The sequence below is a fragment of the Muntiacus reevesi genome, chromosome 20 (assembly GCF_963930625.1).
Source record: "Muntiacus reevesi chromosome 20, mMunRee1.1, whole genome shotgun sequence".
Classification (NCBI taxonomy): domain Eukaryota; kingdom Metazoa; phylum Chordata; class Mammalia; order Artiodactyla; family Cervidae; genus Muntiacus; species Muntiacus reevesi.
The window spans coordinates 15031956-15057874 of record NC_089268.1 but is presented as its reverse complement, the minus strand read 5'-3'; the positions used below and the strand labels follow the sequence as shown (position 1 = coordinate 15057874).

The 25919-nt window shown below is 56.5% G+C and overlaps 3 protein-coding genes across 3 annotated transcripts in view; all 3 read left to right on the top strand.

The window, feature by feature from the left end:
* The window catches only part of KIF6 (kinesin family member 6), a 396116-nt gene extending 394575 nt beyond the window's left edge, over positions 1 to 1541 (top strand). The window contains exon 30 of the mRNA XM_065913300.1: positions 1367 to 1541. Coding sequence (XP_065769372.1) covers positions 1367 to 1541 — 175 coding nt within the window. The remainder of the gene's footprint in view (positions 1 to 1366) is intronic.
* A 2331-nt stretch (positions 1542 to 3872) lies between these two features.
* Positions 3873 to 10141, top strand: KCNK16 (potassium two pore domain channel subfamily K member 16). The gene is made up of 5 exons (XM_065913130.1): positions 3873 to 4085; positions 7234 to 7348; positions 8470 to 8636; positions 9430 to 9595; positions 9918 to 10141. Exons 1-5 carry the CDS (start codon positions 3873 to 3875, stop codon positions 10139 to 10141), a joined length of 885 nt encoding a protein of 294 aa, XP_065769202.1.
* Positions 10142 to 12336: 2195 nt separating this feature from the next.
* KCNK17 (potassium two pore domain channel subfamily K member 17) lies at positions 12337 to 25592 on the top strand. Its single transcript, XM_065912762.1, has 5 exons — positions 12337 to 12600; positions 16074 to 16188; positions 19095 to 19255; positions 19740 to 19914; positions 25231 to 25592. Exons 1-5 carry the CDS (start codon positions 12337 to 12339, stop codon positions 25524 to 25526), a joined length of 1011 nt encoding a protein of 336 aa, XP_065768834.1. The 3' UTR covers positions 25527 to 25592.
* Positions 25593 to 25919: the final 327 nt, after the last annotated feature.

Genomic DNA, 25919 nt, shown 5'->3' with positions numbered 1-25919 from the left:
CTCCCGGCTCATTCAGACGGAAAGAGGCCCGTGTCCAGCTGCTGTTTGCTCTGCATCCTCTGACCACTGTACATGAGATTGATCGGGGGTGGGGGCGAGGGTTGTTTTTCTTCTTTTTTCCTCCAATCTCCTTATTAGTTCAGCCTCAAAAGGTCCCTTATCACTGCCGGATGTCAGGCCACACTCTGCCAGCAGGCCTGGCCACGTTAGACTCTCCATTAATTGATTTTGCCCTCCCACCTTGGGGAAGTGCAAATCGGGGCTTCCCATTAGCAGCAATAATTCCCTGAAAGAGATGATAAATCATGCCCCGTGTCCGTCCATCGCTCCCAGCGGAATGGCGCCCACATGGGGAGGTGTCATGCAGGCAGGGACCATGTCAGATGAGCAGGGGAGGACCCCGCAGGCCTGAAGTTTCCCTTCTAAACCTGGCCGGGACGGGCCACAGCCAGGCAGAGGAGCAGCCAAGGCAGGTGCCAACACACGGAGGGCACCCAGCTCGCATACTGAACGAGGGAAGCAGGGGTGGATGGACAGGCACTTGCCCTGGAGTGCAGAGTGCTTTGGGGACCAATCGAGCTGAGCCCCTGAAATCCACCAGGAAGGCTTCATCTTTTAGGTCTGTGGTCCCCTTAAGCCAGAAGAGCTCCTGGGAAAGACTGTCTTAAACTCCAGCCAGGTTACGCCCTGTGAGGGAAGCTCTGGTGGCTCAGACTGTAAAGAAGCCGCCTGCAATGCAGGAGTCACAGGAGACTGGGGTTCGACCCCTGGGTGGGGAAGATCCCCTGGAGAAGGGAATGGCTACCCACTCCAGTATTCTTGCCTGGAGAATTCCATGGGCAAAGGAGCCTGGTGGGTACAGCCCAGGGGGTCACAAAGAGTCGGACATGACTGAGCAACAAATACACAATGCCCTGTGAGAGGAAACAGCAGCATCAGGGAGAAATGAGGCGAGGCCCTCAACAGGGGGGGCGAGACCTCCCAAAGGAGTGGGGAGCCTGGCATCCTTCCTGTCCAGGCCCTGAGGGAGCCCTGTCCACCCGCCACAGACAGCCCTCCCCACTGTGCTCACCGGTCTTCCCCTTCCTTTCCTTCCACCTGAGAACCACCACCACCACCTGCAGACCACGCCCAGACTCAGCAAGGATATTCACACAGAAGAGGTTGCTAAGACCCGCCCGAGTCCCCAGACAGCAGCAGGTGAGCTTTCCAAATGGTAAAGGAGAACTCTTCACATACTGAGCTTCTCCCAGGCAATAAAATGGGATTTGATTATCACACGCCTGGCAGGTGTGTAAGCATAACCCTAGCTTAGAGCCAGGACTAAGGGTGAGATGTGTGACCCAGATGCTTGCTTCTGCCCCAGGACCAGCAGGCCTCCCATCATGGTACTGTCTGGGAAAGCTCTGGGCGTGAGGAGGGCCTTACAGGAGACGGCTGTGGACCCCCAGGTGGTCTCAGGGACCCAGAGCCAGCAGGACTGCAAGGAAGGCACCTGCCACCCCCAGACAGGGCCCCAACTGAACCTTGAACTTATCTAACCATTGAGAAGTAACAATCCCTAACTGTGGCTTAAACAAATCAGGCTTAGGTTTCAAACCTGTTTAAATTTAGAGGTAGGAGTGTGCAGGAATCAGCTGAGTGTCTTTTCGATGCTCTTGACCCTTCCCGCAAGGACACGGGGTGGCTGAGCAGGGGCCAGCATCTGCGATCCCCTGATCCCCTCCCCCTCTCTGGGTCCCTCTCCTCCGCTTTCACCTGTGTTTGCTTCCAATGGCCTGGCCGCACCTGGGGCTCCTCGGTGGACTGTCCACAGGCTCCTGGAGTCATTTTGCCTGCAGATGCAGAGCGAGAAATGCCACAATGACTGCCTGGGCTGAGAAGATGATAGCCCGGCCTCCCTGCCTCCAGCGGACTAACTGGGTGCATTTCACCCATCAGGGCTCCCCGGAAACCTGGGGAGGACTGGGCGACGGTGCTCTGTTTAACCCCCTATGGGTCTTCACTTACTTCACTGCCCATACACAAAGCCCCCTTGCAGGGCTGTTCCTGAGACAGTGAGGAGCAGGATTATCATGATGGGTGAGATCAGCCAGGCTCCACTGCCTGGGGCTGACGTGTACAAATGTGGGGTTCTGTATGCCAAGAAGGCGGGAAAAGCTATCAGCATGGCAACTCATGTCTGCGGGCGCAGCTCATTACAGGAAACCCCAGAGAACACAAGCAGATTACTGATAGCCCTCACACGCTGCTGGTAGGGATGTAAAATGGCACAGCTACTTTGGAAGACAGTCTGGTGGTTCCTCAAATAATCAAGCATAGAGTGATCATGTGACCCAGCAATTCTACTCCTAAGTACACTATAGGGGAGAAATGAAAAGTTACAATCCCACTAAAAGAGACTCGTACATGAATACTCATAGCAGTATTATTCATAACAGCCAAACATCTATCAACTGATAAATGGGTATATAAATATACATAAAATGTTGGTACATATCCATGGAATGAAATACTATTCAGCCATAAAGAATGGACTGCTGACACTTGCTAAATTTTGGATAAACCTTAAAAACATGCTAATTGAAGAAGCCAGACACAAAAGTCCACATATTGCATGACTGCATTTAAATGAAATGCTGTCTAACAAGGTCCTATTGTACAGCACAGTGAACTACTGATATATTCAATATCCTGTGATTAAACTATAAAGGAAAAGAATTTTTTTAATGTATATATGTGTGTAACTGAGTCACTTTGCTCTTCCGTAGACATTAGTACAATGGTGTTAATCAACTATACTTCATTTTTTTTAAATTTTTAAACATGTCCAGATTAGCGAAATCCTGAGACAGCAAGTTAAAGGTTGCCAGAGGCAAGGTGGCAGACTGGATGGATGGGGGTGACAGCTAAAAGGTACAGGGTTCTGCTCTGAGGTTTTAAAAATATTCTAAAATTGGTCTTGGGATAGTTGCAGGCCTCTGAATATACTTGAATAGAGAAACCATTCAATTACATACTTTATGTGTGTGAATGGTAGCATGTGAGTTATTAAAAAAAAAAAAAAAAACTGCTACAACTACACACACACATGCAGAGAGAGAGGAAAACACCCTCGATTCCACCCACCCAGAGTGAACCACTGCTAACGCCTCTGGGCCGGGAGGTACTTTTTATAGTTTCTTTTTACTCACACATACGTCTCACCGACGTAGCCTCCCAAGAGAACCTGCTAAGAGCTTCAAGTGAGGAGGGTTTTCAGCAGAAACTCTAAAGCAAATGCTTCCAGTTTATTAAGAACATCAACCCTCACACTTTTCCTGATCCAGACTGTCATTTGTCCATTTGCTTTCTCCTGATTTGTCACCCAGGTCCCTCATCCTCGAGTTCCCCCAAGAGGCGGGTCCACCCTTCCAGCCCCACTTCGTAGCCATGGCAACTGAGTGCAAGTTCTACGCACACCTGTTCTGATTTCTTCCCAGCTCCTAAGCCTGGGGCTCGGAAGACGTCATGGGTGAGAAGCTGGGAGCATCCGATTTGGTCCCCAAACACCCATCCGACTTGGAGGCAGAAAGTGAGACATGATGGCCTTGGGAGGACTGTTAGGTCTCTTTGAGGGGTCCCCGCCGCTGACCTGCTGCTCTCCATGGGGATAAAGAAAAGCCTGGGCGGGGGGTGGCAGACCTGTTTGCGCTCAGGGCACTTAGTGCAACCAAGCTGAGCTGCACTGTTCAAACAGACTCCCCAGCCTCCCAACACCTGTGCCGCCAGGGAGGGTGAGGCAGGCAGGAGGCTGGACGCAGGTCCCCGGGCGCTTCCCGCCGCTGTTTCCACAGCCAGCCCCACGGCCCCGGCACAGTCCTGGGCCCGCCATGCCCCGCGCCGGGCTCTGCAGCCGCTGGGGCTGCCGGGTGCTGCCCCTGCTCCTGGCCTACATCTGCTACCTGCTGCTGGGCGCCACCATCTTCCAGCTGCTGGAGAAGCAGGAAGAGTCTCAGTCCAGGGACCGCTTTCAGTTTGAGAAGCTGCGCTTCCTGGAGAACTACACCTGCCTGGACCAGCAGGCTGTGGAGCAGTTTGTGCAGGTGAAGGGGAGAGGCTGATGTGGGACAGGGGTGGTGGGGGGGTGCAGAATGCAGTTCTCACCGCAGGTCCAGAGCCATCACTGATGGCTGAGGCCCCATTTGGAAGCCGAGCGTGATGGGAACAGAGGGCCAGGGGAGACCTAGGCACAGATTCTGGCCTCCGGGGTCTATAACTGGATTGCTGTGAGACACTGGGCAAGTCACTTAACCTCTCTGGTCCCCTTCTAGGTGAGGTGATGTTTGAGAGCTGATTAAAAGCTCTTTCTAGGCGGCCACTTGCTGCATAAATGTGAACCGTGTGCCAGGGCTATCAGCATTGTACACACTTCTGCCCCCACGCTCCGGAGCTTCCCCTTCCCCGGCTCCGGGCAGCTTCTTCCTCTGCCTTCCCACTAGCTCACCTTCCCCCTCCCCGGGGTGCTGACCACACTGTGGGTGGGAGACGCAGATAAAGGTCAGGAGCAGCCACCACGCTGGCCGCCGTGGACCTGGCCTTGATGAGCAACCGCCAGGCTGACTGAGCCCCACCCCTCTGGGGCCCACAGGGCCTCTCTGGTGACAGAGTGGGTCAGACCTGCTTGGGTCCCTTCTGTAGAAACTCTGGGGCCCCAGTCCCCTCTCCCCCAGAAACCAGCCAAAACCAGGTTGTTGTGGGAGAGGGTGAGACCAAGAGGTCCAGTGGGGGACAATACCCACCGCAAAGGAACAAGCCAAGTGCAGATTCATCACAATGACTGGTCTGTACCGAGTGTTTATAATGTGCCCCAAACAGCAGGGAGCAGGGCCATCACGATGGGGTCCAACCAGTCCTGGTCCATCCCCCCAGGCCCAGTGCTTTCTGTGTGTTTGCTCATAATTACCTATTGCCACCACTCTCTCAGATTCGCAGGTGGGGACTGGGCAACAGAGAGGAGAAGTATGTTGCCCAGAGCTGCGTAGCTAATGGAAGAGGCAGAACTCGAACCCAAGCCAGCTGCTGCTCGCCACACAGGTTAACCTAAGTGCAGAGGGCAGTTCTCAAAGTCTGGTCTAGCAGCATCAGCCCCACGTGGGCGCTCCTTACCAAGGCCATCCCTCAGGTCCCACCCCAGACCTCCTGAGTCAGGAACTCCAGGGGGTAGCCGGGGCAACAGGCTGTGTGTTAACAAGTCCTCAGGCCACACTGATGGACCCCCAAGATTGGGGAATAGCAAGCCTAGGAGATGGAAGGTGGTCTGGCTGATCAGAGAACTTTCCAGAGCCAAGAGAGGCCCTTTCTCCCAGGAAACGGGGCCTCCGGCCTCAGGTTTCACTTCCTTGCTCTCCAGCAGCACAGAGCTGGGACCACAGCACCCCAATCAGGGCTGAGAAGGGCTCAGGATGGGGAGTAAGGCAGAGGCCCTGGAACCCCCCCACCCTCAGCTCCTGGTTGGAAGCAATTCCCGGAGCTGCGGACGGAACAGGCAAAGGACTGGTAGCTGGTATGTAATTAAAGGCACAGGCTTGACTGCAATCCTGAGGGAGGTGCCACTGATGAAAGGCCCCCAGACCTCCCCAGGGGTCCTCAGCATCCTTGGGAGGGACCCTCACTTGCCAGGGGATGTCCAACTGAGAGGCAGAAGAATGCCAGGGTAAGATTCCCAAAGAACACACATGATGGTCATCTCTCGGTGTCAGCGCGGGATTGCTTCCAGGAACCCCAGCGAATGTTCTCCTTGTCAGTGAATGTGAACCTAGCCCGTGTGAATCTCCTGGATACGAGGGCCTCCTCTACTGTTCAGATGACAATGGGGGGCGGAGCTAAACAGTAATAAAAACAGTATTGAAGGCCGACACCATCAGGAAACTTGCCCAGGGTGCAAGTCTGCCTTTCTCACCTGGGCGCCAGGATTCTTGGAGAAGAGTGGACAGTCCGTCCGCACTGGGAGCCCCGCCCCCAGCACCCTCCGCTGCAGCCCCGCCTCCGCAGGATGGAGACCCCCAGGCTGGCGGAGGGGACAGCCGGGTCTTAGAACCAGTGCTGCTCCCATGGGCGAGGGTCTCTGGGGAGCGGGCATGTTCTGGAATGTTCGGTTCTGGCCTATCTGGGTGTGTGGGAAAGAGAAAGAGGCCAAGGTTCACATGAGACGAGGCCAATTCTGCCAAAGTGAGGAGAAGCAGACAGCCCCGGTCACGACATCCAGACTGGCCTGGCCCTCAGAGGGGTCACCCCTAGCCCCGCAGAGCTTGCTCACCCGGCCAGCGGGGAAGCGGTTCCCACAGGCACTGGAGGCTGGGGCTTCCCTCCCGCCCCCCTCCCCCTGCCTCCCTCCGGCCTTTGGGTCTCTACTAGGTGGCCAGGCTGCACAGCTGTCCTGGGGCAATTCACGGCTACAGGGGAGGGGTTTGGGAGCAGATGGGGGCGGGTGTCCTGCCCACCTCCTAGAGGGCTTGGCGGGGGACAGAGGGGCTTAGGCTTGAGTCTGCAGGGTTCAGGTTCTATAAACAACAGCATGCACCCATGCGCAATATATGGCACCCATGCACACACCACATGTATACAACACACCACACATGTACACCACCAACACACACACACACACACACACACACACACACACACACACACACGAGACCTTTGCCCTGGCCTCTGATGGAATTTCTCCTATAGACCTGGGACTCACTAGGGGGCAGCAGAGAGCAAGCCTTCCAGCTCACCTGGAAGCTCAGAGAACTCGAGGTCCTCTGTCCAGCATTAGCCCCAAGAGAGGGCAGCCCCATAGCCTTCCTGCGGTCCCAAACCTCATGTTCACGAGTACACCCTTCCAGGAACATCCAACCTGAAGTCTTCTCGTTGTCCTGGCAACCCCTGGGGTCTCACCCTCTTGGCTCTAGGCAACATCTCCCACCTGGACCACTCCATAATCACCGTCTGCCCCCTTGGGGCCATCTCCCCTCCACTAGCCACACTTAAAGCCCACATCACACTCAGCCCTTGGCCAGTGAAGCAGGAAGTGAGCTTGGAATTCAGCGACCTTGGGCAAGTCAGCCACTTTGAGCCTTAGTTTCCTCTTCCCTGAAATGGGAATGTAACTAAGAACTTCCCCTGAGACCACAGGGGAGCTGGCCACCAGCCGGTGCTGCCAGCAGCCTCTTCCTCCCACCCCCTGCTGCTCCCCCAACCCAACAGGTCATCATGGAAGCCTGGGTGAAGGGCGTGAACCCCAAAGGCAACTCCACCAACCCCAGCAACTGGGACTTCGGCAGCAGTTTCTTCTTTGCAGGCACGGTCGTCACCACCATAGGTAAAGCGTTGGGCTGGAGAAGGCCACCCCCAGTACCCCCGCTGAAGTTTGAGTTCCCCAAAAGCAAAGGCCAAGACAAGGATGTGGTTTATCTCGGAGACGATTCTGGGAAGCAGGAGAAGTGGGAGAGTGAAACAGGAAGAGGAGATAGGGCAACAGAGTTTGCAGTGATGAGCAGGGGACTGGTTAGAGCTACTGGGTCCAGCAGGGCTGGGGACCCTCTGAGAAGCCAAGGAGAGCCCAGCCAACCGGGGAGGAAGCAGGCGTATTTATCTACCGACTCCTGCCCTGGCTGGCTGAGGACTGAGTCCGGATGTATGAATCCTCCAGCATTTCGGACCTGCCCCCAGACCAAACATGCTCCTGTGGCCCAAAGAACCCCTCGGGTGGAGAAAGAGGCAGGGACCTGGGGTGGGGAGTCCCCTGTGTGTCCAAGAGCTGTCCACTCAGCTGCAGCTGCTGTCCCGGTGTTCCCAGGGGTCAGAGCACCAAGAGCATCTGCTCTACTCCCTCGGCCAGAAAACCCACTCCCCCTCCCACAAGGAACCCCTCCATCCCACGCAGCCTGGTCTCCCCATTCATCCAGCTAAGTTCACTTCCACACACCGTCCTTGAATTCAGGTGACATTAAAGCAGATAGAGTGGAGGTGGCAGAGATTGACCTTGGATCAAACCCAAGGATAGAGTGTAGATAGCAGAGTATGACCTTGGATCAGACCCAAGCTTGGCTCTCAAGGAGCTTCTGATCCAATAATGAAGGATAAGATAAGCACGCTAAAAATAGGAGCACAGGGCAAACTAGATAGCTAGATAGGAATAACACAAAGCACTGTGGGGAATCACACCTGGTAAAGAGGAAGAGACTGGCAATCAGGAGGGCTTCCTATAGGTGGTGTTTTTGCAGATGAGCCTTCGAAGCATACTTACCGATCGAGATCATTCTAGAAGAGGTTGAGAAGAGTGTTCATGGGAACAGAGGAGCTTTCCCTCCACCCCCCCACCCCACCCCGCCTTGCACCTCTCCTCCCTCTGGTGGTGGAAAACCAGCCTCTGCTAGAGTGTCAGGGGGGCCATTCTGAACTCTCCCTTCCTCATATTTGCACCCTCTCCCCCGCCTGCAGGCTATGGGAACCTGGCACCCAGTACAGAGGCAGGCCAGGTCTTCTGTGTCTTCTATGCCCTGGTGGGCATCCCTCTCAACGTGGCCTTCCTCAACCACCTGGGCACAGGGCTGCGTGCCCACCTGACCATGCTGGAGAGGTGGGAGGACCAGCCCAGACGCTCCCAGGTAAGATCCTCCCTCCCCACAGCCCCACTGGGACCGAGTCTGTTGCAGGTCAAGTCCCCCAGAAGCTGACACGGAGACAGCTTTTGGCTAGCAGGGTGTTCGGGGTCGACACCCATGGAAGAAAAGGACCAGGTGGAGGGAGGAGCGAAATTGTGATGCAGGCTGGACAAAGCCTCGGCCCGCCCTTCAAGGAGCTGGGCAGGTTCCGGTGGCACAAGCTGTCCCACAGTGGGCGCTGACGTGGCCAGGACTCTGCCCCGGCCTCAATCGGGCATGGCAAGGTGTGCCCTTGGGCCAGGCTGAAATACACCCTGAGCGAGAGAGAAGGCTGGAGGCCACCTGCTGGCGGCTTGGCTAGGCCTTCTTCGAAGGGGGATCTGTCTGGGCACACACTTCCGTGGTCATCAGAGAACTCCAATAGCCATCTCCACACCACCCTGAGCACGCCCAGGGCCCGCCCTGTCCTCTGGTCCCTTGCAAAGCTATGCAAAAAGGCAGAGGTGTAGAAGGATTGGGGACAGCTCAGTGACCGTCTTCCATCCCAGATCTGAGTCCTCGGGGTCCCGCAAAGTGGACACCAAGCCGAAAGTCATTTCCTACTTGACCCACCGATATAATCCCGCTGACCAGCTCTTTCTCTGGCCCAGACAAGATCTCACACACAGAGAGACACAACCCCCGCCCCACAGGGACCTGACTATGGCCCAGCCCACTTCCTAGCTCACCCCAGACCCCCTCCCCTGCTTATAACCACGGGCCTTCCGAGCGGACTCAGAGGCTCCCCCGCTTCCAGCTGCTGCAGACCCTGGGCCTGGCCCTCTTCTTGGCACTGGGGACGCTGCTCATTCTCATCTTGCCGCCCATGATCTTCAGCCACGTGGAGGGCTGGAGCTTCAGCGAGGGCTTCTACTTCGCCTTCATCACCCTCAGCACCATCGGCTTCGGGGACTATGTCGTCGGTGAGAAAGGGTCAGACACAGATCACAGGGTTGGGGGCCACGGGATTCGGGGGAGGGGGAGATGTCAGCGGAGGGAGGGGGGAATTCTAGAGGACCAGAGAGCCCCTGGTTATTCAAGGGAGACAAACACTTCGTGACGCTGCTGCGAATTCTCACAGCAGCCTCAGAAGTCACTGGTCCGGGAACCCATCACCCTTCCCCCGCTCCAGGGGCATCGCCTGCTGATCCTTATTAGGGGGAGGCTGGTGGGAACCCTTTCAGAACCTGGAGGACGGCTGTCCCTCAGACCCCTGGCACCGATCGTGTCCCCCTTCCCTGCCAGGTACAGACCCCAGCAAGCATTACCTCTCGGTGTACCGGAGCCTGGCGGCCATCTGGATCCTCCTGGGCCTGGCGTGGCTGGCGCTGGTCCTTCCCCTGGGCCCCCTGCTTCTGCACCGGCGCTCCCAGCTCTGGCTTCTCGGCAGAGGCCTCGGTTTCAAGGAAGGGGGAGCCCCCGAGACCGATGGGCTCCCTAGACCTCAGAAAACTCCCATCTCTGCATGAGCCCCCCCTCAAAACCATGGCCGCAGAAGCCCCTCCCAGCATCCTTTGTCCACCCCACAGGCCCCCTGGATTTCCTGCCACACCTCCTCCTTGGCCAACCCACTCACTTCCCAGCCAGAGCTGGTCTCAGGAGCTCTCCAGAGAGAGAAAGGAGACAGGAGGGCCCAAGAAAGTGACAGAAAGGAGACAGAACGGGAGACAGATGTGTGCTGTGATCCCCGAGCCCCTCCCTCAAAAGTGACCTGAGGGGACATCCCTGGTGGTCCAGCGGTTAAGGCTCCACTCTTCCAATGCATGGGGCGTGGGTTCAATCCCTGGTCGGGGAACTAAGATTCCACATGTCGTGCAGCATAGCCAAAAAATTTTAAAAAAAAGAAAAAAAAGTTGAATCCAGACCTGGATCATTATGACCAAATCTACATCGTGCTTCCTGAACTGCACCCCACGCCCCACCCCAGAAGATCTCATACAGGAGGGCACACAAAGGACCACTGAATCTGCCGCATCTGACATGTGTGGGGCGTCATCAGGCCCCCAGTGTGTGTCGGGCGCTGGGCCAGGCTCCAGGGCAGCAGCGGTGATGCTCCTGCCCCCCAAGTGGAAGGACTAGACAAGCAGAGAGGCAACTCTGACCCAGTGGCCAAAACCTCACAGCAGGGGCAAACTAGGGTATGATGCGAACCCATGGGACCCACTGGCACAGGCAGGGACTCTGGAGTCATCATCATGCAAAGAGGATGCCTACCCTCAGGAAGCTCCTAGCTGGAGGGGTGGGCAGGCTGCCTCTAAGTCTGCCAGTTCCCCTTGCCTAGAGGTCTAGAGCTGTCCGTGAATAAGGTTTCAACACTCCTGGGCGTCTCACCCACTTTCCCAGGGAATGGCCTCCCTTGACTGCCTCAGGGCACCCTTTGATCTCATTACCCCTTCTGGGCCCTTACCAGCCCTTCCAAACCCTCCCTGGGAAAACACCAGCCAGCTGATCCCAGGAGATTTCCAGGAAATGAGCTGTGAGGAAGCCCAGCCTCCACTGGGAATACCTCATGCAGCCTGGCCTCTCCCCTGCCAGACTGTGACACCTCTGGCCAGAAGGAAAAGACAGATTTACACCAGTCCATCCCAAGGCCGGGGCTTCCCAGGTGAGGGCACTAGTGGTGAAGAACCCACCTGCCAATGCAGGTAGATGTTAAGAGACATGGGTTCAGTCCCTGGATCAGGAAGATCCCCTGGAGGAGGGCATGGCAACCCACTCTAGTATTCTTGACTGGAGAATTCCAGGGACAGCAGAGCCTGGAGGGCTACATACAGTCCATAGTGTTGCAAAGAGTTGGACACGACTGAAGTGACTTAGCACACACGCACATATCAAAAGGCCTGAGCTCACCAAGGACTGCAAACCTCTCTCAGCAAGACAGACCAGGGACCTCTGGACAGGACTGAGGTCAGATGGTGAAGCCGAGGAGGCTCTGGATGGGACACCCAGGGAAGGATCTACAGCGGCAAGACACCCGGGTTACACCCAGGACTTCCTGGCATGGAGAAGAAGCCTGAGAAAAGGGGAACCCCCAGGACTCTTTATATTGAATCCTTCCTCCATCCTGGGTGGAGGAGGGAATGAAGTGGGGAGGGGGCGTTGCATCTTCAGAAGCAGGGAGTGGACAAGCCCACTGGCCAAGACTCCTCTTGCCTCCCAAGTTCACTGGGCAAGTGGCGATAGATTGCTGGGATCTCTCATCCTTGGGTATATAAGGCAAGGATGGTGATGGGAGAGATCCAGAGAGGACTTGACGGGCAGCGAGTCCTTGGTGATAATCCCAGGGCCCCAGGAAAATAAACTTGCCTGCCACTTTCTCTTCCCCCTGAGTGCGGTCTGCAGCAGTTCCTCCCACTGTTTGCTACATACAGGACACGGGGAGGCCCTGGGCCGGTCTCTCCCAGCGCCTGCGGTCACCAACAGTCCTCCCCTTCTCTCTGAGCTAGGCGTGCCTGGGGGTGGGCACTCCACACGCGTTCGAGGCGGGGCCAGATGCCCACAGCTTGGCCTCTTTTTGTCCCGGGGATTGGATCCCAGGGCGGGGTGGGGCAGGGCTGTCCCATTCCCCAGCACACACCTCCTCTGCTGAGAAAACGGGGCAGAGGCGCGCGTTGGCCAGAGAAGGGACCAGCCGAGCCCTTCCTTTGCGCCTCGGTCCGGGTCCATGGCTCCCGACTCCGGCCTCTCCGCCTCTCCGGCTAAGGGGGATGCGAGCGAGCGCGAGGTCCGGGGCTGCGCGCGGCGGGTGCCGAGCACACTGCTCCTGCTGCTCACCTACCTGACTTACCTGGTCGTGGGCACCTGCGTGTTCTGGGTGCTGGAGAGCCCCGCGGCGCACGATTCCAGCAAGAGATTCCAGCACGAGAAGTGGGCGCTGCTGCGGAACTTCACGTGTCTGGATGGCCCGGCGCTGGACTCGCTGATCCGGGTGAGGGGCGAGTCTGGGCGGCCCGGGCGCGGGGGCGCTGGCTCAGCGGAGCGCACCGGCACGGCCCGGCTCCGGTCCGGGCACCGCCGGGAGCACTTCTCCGAAATAAAGTGGAAGGCACGGACGCGCGGACGACTGGGGGCGCGCCTTGCAGGGTGGAGACCAGAGTCCTGGGCTGGATGGACCCCGATGCAAAGAGCCCGGCTCGGGCGAGAGAAATGCGCAGCGCGGCGCCCTGAGCCCAGGATTCGGGGCGAGAGGGAACCCTCCCCTCCCTGTCTGGGGAGCTGCGTGGCGCAAGCATCCAAATCTCAGGGTGACGGCGATAGGGGGCGCGCTGACGGGGTCCAGGGCTGGTGGGGCCCGACCGGGCCCGAGCGCGCTGCTCGGCTTGGGAGAAGGCGGGAGGGGTCCACCCGGGAACTCAGGGCGCTGTGTCGGGTCGGATAGCGGGCGAAGGGGCACCCATGGCCCCTTCCACAGAAGACCTGGGGGCGAATTTCAGACCTGGGGATGGGGACAGCAGAGGGCGCTGGTCTGGTCTGATGGTGAGCGAGACCGGCAGCAAGACGGTTGGAGGCTGGGAGGAAAGGTGTGCAGAGCGCGGAGCCAGGGGCCCGGGGATTCGCAAAAAGTAAGCAGCAGGTACAGGGACGTTTGGTGGCTGAACCCGGGTTTCTCCGAGTCTGAGGACACTCGGAGAGGGCCTGGAGGGTCTTCAGGGGTCGGCGGGTGGGAGGATGCAGAGGTCGTGGAGGGCAGAGACTGCTGAGTGGGTGGGGGAAGACTCAGCGGGGCGAGGGGAGGGGGGCGGGCAGAGCAGGGTTCTTGCAGGCCTCACGATAGATGAAGGTATCCTTAGACCCTGGGCTGGACGGAGAGCTACTCCGATCCGACGCAAGCTCCCATCTCCGGGTCCCCGGCTTGGTCCGCGGGCGCAGACAGCTGCACCCCTAACCAGACGTCCCGGCCCTGCAGTTCCCGTGCCTCCCCTAGCGAGGAAAGCAAGGTCTGTGCCCCAGAGTGGGCAGCCCAAAGCTGGTCCCCAGAAGGTAGCAGGGAAGTGTGTCTGGTAGCAGGGGACAAGGGCGTTGGAGCGGAGGTGAAGTCCTGAGCCCTGGGACTGGGCGGATGTGTCAGGCCTGGAGCCGGGCAGAGGAAGGAGTATCTCTGCTAAGAATCTCAGGTGACACCTCCACCCACTTTCTCTAAACTTCTACAAATACAGACCGCCTAGTCCCGGAGGCTGTGTGACACTCCCCTTGGAAGGGTGATGAACTTCAATTACGAGCAGCCCGGCCCCCAAAAAAGTGACAAAAAAGTGACCACAATGGGAACGATAGGAAATACTTCTGTGCCGCCCTTACTGTGTATCAGGCGCTGTTCCTAGTGTGTGAACTCGCTCCAGCCCCACCTGTCTCACAGGTAGGCGCCATTATTATCGTCCCCATTGTAGAGATGGAGAAACTGAGGCTCAGAGAGACTACATACAAAGGCACAGCTTCATAGTCAGGGCGCTGGGGCTCTCAACCGCCATGAGGACTGCCTCAGTGCAGATCTGCGTATGGGGTTGCTTCCCAAGTTTCCTGGCAGAGCTCTCATCTCTTCCCCTCCACCCACCTCCTGCTCACCTCCACTTCACCTCCTTCCACAGCCCCCCGTGGCTTCAGCCATCCCCAGGAATACAGATGTAGGGTCTCCAACCCAGACCTCCCCAGTGAGGGCAGACATGCTCACGTAACTTCCTGTTGTTGTTCTTCAGTTGCTAAGCCGTGTCCAACTCTTTGTGACCCCGTGGACTGGAGCATGCCAGGCCTCCCTGTCCCTCACCATCTCCCAGAGTTTACCCAAGCTCATGTCCGTGGAGTTGGTGATGCTATTCAACCATCTCATCCTCTACCATCCCCTTCTCCTTCTGCACCTTCCTAGCAGCCCTCAAATTCACTGGGGTCAAGAGTAAGCAGCTCTGCTCTTCCCTGCATCCACACACCTTCACAGTGCTCTTAGATGCGTCCCTCACCTCCCACACCAAATAAGGCCAGAGCCCCGGGCTTCTGAGTGCCTCCTCTCTGTGCCCGCTGGACCACTCCGTGCCGGGATGCAGGCCAGGCCCTCTCCATCACTCACCGCTGCAGGACTCTCTCCTCTCCGGATCTGCCAGCATCTTCTGTGCTGCCAGCTGCCACGGAGCATACATACCTGAGCTTGCTTGCACTTTAGTCAGTGACCTTGGGAGAGGCCTGCCACCCCATCCCCGGGCTGGCAAAGCCAAGCACAGCCTGGCTGCCAGCTACCTTTCAGCCTCCCTAGTCTATATCCCAGACACAGTCCTCCCTTCCAGCCTTTGTGCCTGTGGTCCTATTTACCTAAATGTCCTTCTACCAGGAACAATCCTAGCTAAACCTCGAGGAAGGCCCAACTAAAACATCACCCTCAGCTGCCTTCTCGCATCTGTACAGAGTGCTGGAGTTGATGATACACCTTTTTTAAAGTATATATGGAGGCAAAATAAGCACATTTCAGAAAATAGAGAATTATGGGGGGAAACACACATAATAAAATTGTATTTTGTACTTTGGTACGTTAAGAAAAAACCAATCACCCTCTCTGTGAAGCCTTCTGCCCCCACCCCCATCAGAATGCACACCTTTCCTATCCCGTATTTCTATAGCATTATATTCATAAAAATGATAATGATAGCAGTTGCTAACCTTAACTGTGTTTCAGGTACTCTTCTAAGCCATTACACCTAATAACTCATTAAACCTCAACAACTCTATGAACTGGGTGCTATTAGCATCCCCATTTTACAGAGAAAGAGACTGAGGCACAGAGAAGTTGGCTATCTTGCCCAGAATCATGTAGCTGCACAGTCTGCGTGCCTAAAGCTTCATGGATGACACTGTATCAAAGCTGAATTTGGGGAATTCCCTGGCAATCCAATGGTTAAGCCTGCACTTCCAATTCAGGGGGACAATTCCTGATGAAGGAACGAAGATCCCACATGCCGATAGGCATGGTCAAAAATAAATAGATAGACAGTTTAAAAATTAAAAGAAACAGAGTTAGGTTTGGCTTTGTCCCACTGAAAACTGAGGTCATGTCTCTTTCATCTTCAACTCCCCTGATGCCTCACACGCTGGCCCTGACCAGGGCTTGTTGCAAGAATGAGAGTGAACAGGAGAGAGGACAAATGGAGTTCTCCCAGCCAATGAGATGCCCTGGGCTGATCTGGGCTCCAGGGTACAGAGGGGAAGGAGCTGCCCCAGGCCCCATGCCCTGGGGGAAGCCCTGGTTGGGCAGGAAGAGCTGAGATCAGAGTGGTTACAAGGACGGTCGTGTGCGTGTGTGTATGTGTGTGTGCGTGCGTGTGTGCGTGTGCATGTGTGTGTGCGTGTGTATATGTGTGTGTGTTTGGGTGCAGGGCCCCATTGCCCCAGAGAGCCTGGTGGTCACTACAGCCTCTCCCCCAGGGCATCATCGAGGCGTACAAAAATGGGGACATCGTCCTTGGCAACACCACCAGCATGGGACGCTGGGAGTTCGTGGGCTCCTTCTTCTTCTCCGTGTCCACCATCACCACCATCGGTAAGAGAAGGATGGGGCCAAGGAGGGGTGCTGGGGAGGGTGGCCTTGCCTGAGAGGCCAGGGACCAGCTACCTTCGGAGGCATTACTAGGACCTCAAGCACAGTCAGGCCGAGCAGCCTGGACACCGCCTGGGAGCGGGACCTTGGTCTTTCGGAAGATGTGCTGAATGGGCTCCTGCCCTCCACCCGGGTTCCTGGGAGGTTTCTGAAGTGCTGCTCTGGGGATTTCAGCCACACAAGCTTTCAGGAGGCAGAGGGTCCCCTGTATAGCGGCAAAGACCCCTCTGGACACTGTAAGGGTCCTGGTCTGCTCAAGCCCATCTAACACTGAGCCTGGAAGGGCGGCGGAGGGGGTGCGGGAGAATAAGGGGAACTTGGGAAGGAAGGATGGACGGAATCCCCTGTTCTCAGCCTTGGGAGAGGTGGCCACTCCCAGAGGCCTCCCGCCAGCTCACTGAGGCATCTCCTCACCCCCATCACCATCCTCCCCAAGTCCCTCTCCTCCCCCACACACAGAACACCCGGACTCGTTCTCACTACCGTTCCCCTGGCCCTGTCCTCAGGAGAGCAGAGGCGAAACTTGTCCTGGGAGGGTGTCTGGGGGCTGTTGTTTGGAGAAGAAGAGTGGCCTAGATCCCTCCAACTTCACACCCAGGAAATAGCTCGGTGGAACTGCCCCATCAACCAGCCCCGCCGCCCCGCCCCGGCGCCTGCATGACACCATACTCACCACCAGGTGGCAGGCTGACCCCACTGGTGGGGGTGCTACCTCCTCCAGCCAGGACGCTGGCCCCAGGAAACCAGCATCCCAGCCACGCCCCTGCCCGGGATCCCCCACTCCCACCCCCACCCCCACCCCCTGCCACCCCTTCCTCCCCAGAGTGGAGCTAAGCAGATGCACCCAGAGCACTCTTTATCTGACTTTAAATTAGACAATACTTCTTCGAAGCAGATCTCAGGCTACCGGGGTCTTGGGTAGTCCTCCACCTTGAAGCAACCGTGCTTGGGAGGCCCCTTGACTCATGGGCCCAGAAGGACAAGTCAGGATCATGTTCATGCATGCTTACATCCCAGGGGTCTAGCATAAGCCTGGCATACCGTGGGCACTCAACGAATGCTGACACGTTAATAAATTCCAAAATACCCATTCCACCAGCATTCCCTGAGCTCCAGAGCAGGAGGGGGTACTGATGTACAGTCACTGTGGTCCAGGCCTCCCGGGTACGCAGGGCGCCCTCATCTCTGAACCCCACTCCCGCTACACTCCCTGGCCCAGGCCCACCTGATTCAGAGGTTCGCAGCCTCTCCGCCCAGCTCTACCATCCCCAACGCGGACTCTGTCCCTCTCCCTTCTCTCTGCTTGGTGTAGCCCTAAAACTGTCTGGGCCAGCTCTGAGGGTGAGGAGGGCCGAGGAAGGGGTCCCCACCTACCCCTCCATGCCAGATCTACCTACCAGGCGCTGTAAGGAGCACTTTCACATTTGAGATCTCATTTTGTCCACATGGTCCGACGTCTAAGAATAAGGCTGCTGCTTCTTGTGTCAAAGATGAGGAAGCTGAGGCAGAGAGCTTGCACAACTTCCTCAAGGTCATGTAGCTAGTAAACACCAGAGTGGGAATTCAAAACCCATCTAGGGGCCAGCTTTGCTCCTTCCAACAGTGCCTGCCTTTAGGGTAGAAATTCTAAATAGTAGGGAGAAAGAGAGCCCTTCTGGAGTGGACAACAGGGAAGCTTCTGATTCTGATTGACCACACACACACACACACACACACACATTGACACACACACACACTTACACATACAAACACAGGTGGAGGAAATGCAGAGAAAGGAGGAAAAGGGTCTGCCAAGACCATCCTAAAGGAGATCAGTCCTGAATATTCATTGCAAGGACTGATGCTGAAGCTGAAACTCCAATAGTCTGGCCACCTGATACAAAGAGCTGACTCATTGGAAAAGACCCTGATGCTGGGAAAGATTGAAGGCAGGAGGAGAGGGGGATGACAGAGGATGAGATGGTTGGATGGCATCACCAACTCATTGGACATGAGTTTGAGTAAACTCCAGGAGTTGGTGATAGACAGGGAGGCCTGGCATGCTGCAGTCCATAGGGTCACAAAGAGTCGGACACGACTGAGCGACTGAACTGAACTGAACTGGAACACACGTGAACACACCACGAGGAAAGAAAGGGGTTCTAAGAGGCACAGCTCCCTCCCTGGCACCCCTGGCATCCTGGGACCAGCACCCCAGGAGGGCTGTGCTTTCTAAGACCTAGAATGAAACAGGGTCTGACAGGCCCACGGACACTTCTGGGCCAGAAGGACAGGCTTGAGTCCCAAAAGTATTCATCATCTGTAAAACCCATGACCAGCTTGCTCACTTATTCAGCCAGCTACCCATCCATTCATTCAGCAATAAGACTGAGGACCTAGTATGGTCCAGATAGAGGTGCTGGAGATACAGTGGTGAGCGAAGCTGGCGGGTCCCTGCTGCCCAGGAGGGGGGACGTCCCGCTGTGAGGGGTTGCCGAAGGGACTAACAGATCTGTCCTGAAGGAAGCAGCTAGAGGCTCTGCATCCTTCCGTCCCCCTCCCGCGTCCCTCTGCCCACCCAGGGAGGGAGGAAGGGAAGCTAGGACAAACGGGATGCTGACGCTTTTGGTCTTCCAGTCTGCAGGCCTGCAGACCGTCTCTCCTAGAGCTTTGGTCTTCCAGACTGCAGGTCTGGGGCATGACCTCCATGCGAAGGGAGGCTGAGGCTGGGCTGAGGGAGGGAGTGTGTCAGACCCTGCACGGTGCCCGGGAAGGGCATACCGACTGCCGCGTCCCATCCATAGCAATGGTAGAACCGGGGCCCCTGAGGATGGAAAGGCTCCCTGACGTGTCCGCCTTTCTGGCCTCAGGCTACGGCAACCTGAGCCCCCGCACGATGGCCGCGCGGCTCTTCTGCATCTTCTTTGCCCTCGTGGGGATCCCGCTCAACCTCGTGGTGCTCAACCGCCTGGGGCACTGCATGCTGCAGGGCGTGCACCGCTGTGCCCGCAGGCTGGGGGGCGCCTGGAAGGTGAGCGGTCCGCGGGGGCAGGGTGGAGGACGGGTCACCAGGATGGGGGGAAGTGGTGGGGATCACGGCCTCCGATGGACAGGCCATCACTGCCTGGAGGGAGAGTCTCTGGGAGAAAAGGATGGATGCTGGCAGTCAAGGGGTGCTCCAGGGGGTGGGTTACTGGTGGAAGCAGAGGGTCTTTTGGAAATCAGGGTTTCTGGTGGGAGTGTAGTGGGATTGGGGGGGTCACTGCCCAGAATGGGGGTGTCTTCAGTAACATAGGGGCATCAGTGGGGAGACATGAGAAAGGTACAAGGCTGCCAAGGCCTTTTCAGGAGCCTGGAGAACATGCACTGGTAGAGAAGCCCCAGGGGCAGCTCCCGGGGGAATGCTAGCCCCGTCTGCAGCTCAGCACCCCCCAGGCTGTCTGCCTGCCGCCCCTCGGCCGCACACGCCGGGCAGGACTAGCCTCACGGGGGCAGGACACCGTGTGCACCCACAGGACCCGGCCAAGGCCCGGTGGCTGGCGGGCTCCAGCGCCCTCCTGTCGGGCATCCTGCTTTTCCTGCTGTTGCCCCCGCTGCTCTTCAACCGCATGGAAGGCTGGACCTACGTGGAGGGCTTCTACTTCTCCTTCGTCACCCTCAGCACCGTGGGCTTCGGCGACTACGTGATTGGTGAGACGTGAGGGGCACCCTGCACGCCTCTGCTTGTAGCCTGCGTCCCTGGGCACCTGCTGCGTGCCCAGCCCCGTGGGGCTTTGGGGACCCAAAGTCCAGGGCACACAGGCTTAGTTTGGCTGGTTCGACCTGCCTTTGTGGTCTGATGGGGTTAAGGCCGCCCAGCTAAAAGTAACAACTGGAGTTTGAACCCAGAGCCTTGGGCGGTAAGCCACATTTCTAGTCGTTCGGACTTGCCTGAGCATCCCACAGGCTCCTCTGTTATTTTTAAAGCTTATCAGATAAAGGGGGCCTCTGAGTTCCCTCCCCCATCCATCTTTGGCCAGGGACCCTCTCACTTCACCTCTCCCCCACTTTACCGTGCCCGACAAAATGCCAACTTCTTCCTGTCCCTGGGTTGAGGGCCACGTTGCCCCCATCACAGTCCGGGGGTATCTGGCAGGAGAGCCTGGGAGAATCAGAAAACCCCAGCCTCTCCCAGCCCCCAGTCAGCCTCCAAATTCTTGAGTGTTAGCAAGTAAGGGCTGAGTGGTCCAGAGTGTCCAGGGTGGGATGGTCATCACCCATCGTGGGCAAGGTAAGGGCCCGGGAGCAACGGTCCTTGCAGCTGGGCAGATGCCCAGGAGGGGGCAGCAGAGGGGCGTTATGTGGGCGCAGAGGCAGCCTCGTTCTCCATCACTCCCTGCCCCTAAAGGGTCACCAAGCGAGCAGTGGGCCCCGGCACCACCGCACGCAGGCCTCAGGGGGGCGCTGTGCCCCGCTCCCATCGCTGATCCTAAACCGGGGAGGAGTCCCTTCTCTCCTCCCGAGACCGCAGAACCCAGCCTGGAATACGGAAATGAGGTCCCGGGACTTCCCTGGTGGCCCAGCGGCTAAGACGCCATGCTCTCAATGCCAGGGGCCCGGGTTTCATCTGGTTCTGGTCAGGGAACTAGATCCCGCGTGCCACAACTAAGACTCGGTGCAGCCAAATAAGTAAATAAATTTAATAAAAAAAGAAATGAGGACCTACCAAAGTAACAAACAGCTAGCCCATTAAGAGTAATGATTGTCACTGCATTTTACTGAGGAGGAAGATGACATTCAGAGAGCGCCCTTTGCCTGAGATCACACAGCTAGTAGGACGCGAATTCTGATCGGTTTTGCCTCCAAAAACTCTTACCCTTTCCAGAGGGCCCCCCATAACCCACGTCTGGGCCGCAGTGTTTCTGTCTGTAAAATGAGGGGCTAGGCTAAGTGATGGCTCAGTGCCTTCTGGCCTGTGGGCCGAGCTGGCTTCCCTGAACCTCTCCATCCCCAGGGTCTGGTGTCGGGGTCTCATGTTGCCCCTTCCTGTTCTGGAAGGGACACTGTTGCTCTGGAAGGAAGTCTTTGGGATGGTTTCCTCCAAGTGAGTCATGCTTCCACTCCTGACCTCAGAGGAGAAATGTGTCTGAGAAGAGGTGACACCAATGTCCCCAAGACCTCATCTGCCCCTTCCAACACAAACACACACACACACATGCAGCTCAGAGAATGAGGTTTGGATCTGTCCTCTCCTCTGTGTTCCCCCTGCCGTTTCCCTAGTCTAGGCAGGGCCGTTGCATGTGGCTGGTTGCACAGGTTGGGCACTGCACAACCCTAAGTGGTTGCCATTCACACAGAACACAATGAGAAGGGCACCCGTGGACTGGTACAACCTCTGTCCTTGTGCCCCTTTGGCTCTTATGACCTTTAAAAATTACAAGTTCTGGAACTTCCCTGACTGTCCAGTGGTTAAGACTCTGTGCGTCCAGTGCGGAGGCTTTAGTTCCATCCCCGGTTGGGTGACTAAGATCCCACATGCCATGGGGGGCAGCCAAAACAAAAATTCATGTCACCTGCCCAGCTCCTCTGAAAATCTCAGGGCTTTTCTGCAGTAGTTCTGGCCCCCTCCCTCCAACGCTTCCCCCTACCCCAGGGCTCAAAGGATGAAACTCAGGATTTGCCCCAGTTTTAAACCCACGAGTCCTTGTTCTCTGAGGGTGCCCAGTGCAAGAGGCGGGGAAGAGGAATGGGAATGGGACCCCTACCTACAGTCTCTTGGTGCCCACTGATCACTCAGGTTCCAGAGTTCAGTCCCAAGTGGGAAGAGCTGACAGTAGTCTCCGTAGAAGCGTATCTGGATGAACCTCTGTGGGTTGCTGAGGATGCTCTGTGAGGATGTCTGGGGCCCCATGGTCCCCTGAGGGAAGGCAGGGCCGGGGAAGGGGGCAGGCCTCTCTAGACATGGCACCCTGGAAATAGGAGACAAGGTCTCTGCCATGGGGGGAGCGGGGGCTTGGGAGGTGGGCAGCGACCTCCACACAGCCATCTCTCCAGGAGCAAGGAGGGCTGATCAGAGGGTCCCTGCTACCCCGTGAGCCACCCCGTGGGGCCTGACATGGCAGGGAGGCTGGTGTGGGGGGTGCAGACCCCCCAGAGCCCCCTCCCACCACATGCTCTGACTTAGGAGGCCTGGTATGAACCCATGAGGGCCCTTTAAGTCCACAGGGGTGCCGGGCAGGCCACACCCCCGGAGTGGCAGTGGGCAGCTCTGTCCCCTGCACCACACACTTTTCCTTCTGCAGCCTTCTCAGTGCCTCATGACAAGTGACCACACGTGCCCTCACTTACCCTTTCCTGAGATAACACATCTCTGGCTTGAGGCTGCTGCAGCTGGACTGGTCAGAAGAGTATTTCCTGGGCACCCACATCCAGTGGGGAAGCGGGGAGCTCAGAGTGGAGAGGGAGGCAGGGCCTGGTCACATAGAGGGCCCTCTCAGGCTGAGTCATGAATTCTGGACTCTGTCCTAAGACTACAGGAAAGTTCTGAAGGTTTTCAGAGGAGCTGGGTAGGTGACATGATAGTACTTGTAATTCTTAAAGGTCACAGAGCCTAGTGGGGACAAGGACAGAGGCCACACCAGGTCCACGAGCACATCTTCCTTGTGCTCGGTGTGAATGGCAGCCCTTTAGGGTTGTGCGATGCCCAGCCTGCACACCCAGCCCCCAGCTGCCTCATCTACAGCCCCAGAGATGAGAAAGAAGTTAATGAAAGCCAAAGGCAAGCAAGCCAAGGACAGGCCTAGGATAGACTCCCAAGCCAGGGACCCTCATATGCATATGGTCTGGAATCTTCCATAGCTGAGAGGGGACAATCCTCCTTCACCTCTTCCCCATGTCTCTCAGCCCTCCTTGTCCTCTAGGGACAGGGTCAAACCCCTTTCTCGGATGGGAATGCTGAGGCCCACCACCTGGACTCTGGGCCTCCATGTCCCATGTCAGCAGCCACAGGGCGGGTTGTCTTCAAAGCCGTTCCTCTTGCCCAAATGCCGTGGTCAGAGCAGCCCCCAGGTCCCAGCCGCTAGCTCCTCCTTGGCCCTGCAGCCAGCCCCCACTTCCCACAATTGCATTTGCAACTCAGTTGAGCGCCTTGCCAGCTGCCAGGTCTCCTGCCGCTTATGATTTCGGCTTAAAAAAAAAAAAAATGAAATAAGGGAGAAGAACACCTCCTCCGCTCCATCAACAGGAGCACGCCACGCCGACGGGTCACCGGGGGCAGAGAGCTGACTCACAGCTGCTCTCATTTGGGACCGACAGCGGAATCGTGGCCTCCTAACCCAATCAGCGTAATCCAATCCGGGCTCATGCCAGGTGGTGATGTCAGGTCCAGGGCTGTGCACTCATCCCCAAGCTGGGACCCAGGAGATCAGTCCAGGCTGAGGAAGACAGCAAGGAGAGGCTGTGTTGGGGCCAGCAGGACAGAATGGAAAGTGAACAGAGAGGTGGGTAGTATAGAGATTGGAGGCAGAAGATGTCAAGGAAATAAAAGGCCAGATCATGAGGGAGATAAGCTAGACCCCCCAGGACAGAGGGAAGAGCTAAGTTATGAGCAGCCTCTAATATATATAATTTTATATATTTGCAAATTTATTTTTGGCTGTGCTGGGTCTTTGTTGCTGTGAGGCTACTCTCTAGTGGCTGTGTGCAGGCTTCTCATTCTGGCGATTTCTCTTGTTGCTGATCACGGGCCCTGGGGCACTTGGGCTTCAGTAGTTGCAGTTCCCAGACTCTAGAGCATAGGCTCAGTAACTGTGGCATGCGGGCTTAGTTGCTCTGCAGCATGTGGTCTGGCTCATCTTCCCAGACCCAGGAGCGAACCCTCGTCTCCTGCTTTGGCAGGCGGATTCTTGACCACTGAGCCAACAGGGAACCCCTGGAGCAGGCTCTGGGCATGATCTACCTAAGCCTCACGGGGAGCCCCATCTGGTTCCTCCTTCAGTTGTTCCTAATCCAGTCCCGACCCGTGGGGCTCCAAAGGCGAGAAAAACAGTCACCTGGCTACAGACCTTACATGCCAGGCGCCATCCTGAGCACGTTACAATGTGAACCATATGATAATCACAACAGTCCTAGAAGGTGGAGCCTCTTGTTGTCTCCGTTTCACAGATGAGGAAGCTGAGGCCCAGAGAGAGTAACTTACCCGGCCAAAGCACAAGGGCTGCGAGAGAGGGTAACACAGGGGCTCAGTCGAGACTCTGAGCTGAGATCTGAAGGGTGAGGAAATGAACAGCATTCTGAACTGCGAGGACAGCGAGTGCAAAAGCCCTGGGGCAGGAAGGTTGATAGATGGAGAAATAGGGGAAGAACCAGAGTGACCGGAGCCCAGCGCTCCAGGGGAGAGACGTGCAAATAAAGTCTGGAGAAGTAGATGGTGGGCACTAGGATGAGAATGTAGAACCTAAAAGCCAAGGAGGAGAAATTATTGTCCCCATTTCACAGGCGAAGGACATTCAGGCAGATGACGGACACACAGCTAGTAAGAACTAAGCCAGGATACAAACCCCAGCCATTCCATTTCTTCCTAAAGCTCCTGGCAAGCTGCCTTTCCTTTGAGAAAACCAAACATAGAAACAGGCAAACCACAGAACAGGTATTATACACTCTTGGAGGATTTCCTAAGACAGTTTCTGATTCAGTGATCTGGAATGGAATCCAGACCATTCGCACTTCTAACAAACTCTCAGGCGATGCTGATGGTGCTGGTCCACAGACCCCACTTTGAGAACCACTGGGATAGAGCATAAGCAGGGTCCTTCAGAAAAGACAAAGCGGAATTTTAGGGTCAAAACTCTAGGAGTTAATCCAGGGAGGCTTCCTAGAATCCTAGGGAGGTGATCCCAACAATCTCAGACCAGTTTGGACCTCCCACGCTCTGCTTATACACACAAAGCCATGTGTGTCTGTTTCTGTTTGGGGAACTTGGCCCTGAGTTCCCCAGGTCTGCGTCCTCTGACCTTGCTTCTCCCTCAGGAATGAACCCCTCCCGGCATTACCCGCTGTGGTACCAGAACACAGTGTCACTGTGGATCCTATTTGGGATGGCGTGGCTGGCCTTGATCATCAAACTGATCCTCTCCTTACTGGAGGCTCCACGAGAATCATACTCCTGCTACCCACAGAGTTTCAAGCGGAACTTCAAGCCTCAAAGCTGGAGGCAGGGCCTGGATGAGGAGGCAGGACCCCACTCCCCACAGCCAAACTGCTCTCCAGAGGGGCAGCACCCAGAACCTTCAACTCAAGTCTCATGCTGCGAAAAGGACAGCTAGCTGTATTCCAGCATTTGTTCCACTTTCTCCTTCAGCAACAAGATTATTGATTTTAAGCTCAGCATAAGACCAGCCAGACTAAAGTTTACAGTTTTTGGTCTTCCTTTGAAGCTAGGTGCAGCTATATGATTAAATTTCATCCAGTGGGATATACAGAGAAGTAATCTGTGTGACTTATGGATGTGACTTACAGTGTGTGGAGGGCACTCCTCTTTACCACTCCCTTCTAGCCGGCTGCAGTGATGGTTGGAGCTCTGGCAGCTATGTTGCACCATGAGTTGGAGGCCATGTTTGAGATTGGTGACACAATGAAATAGAAGGAGCCTGGATTCTTGACATTTGCAGAGCCACCATAACAAACCTGGACTGGATTCCACCAGACTTCATTTGTAT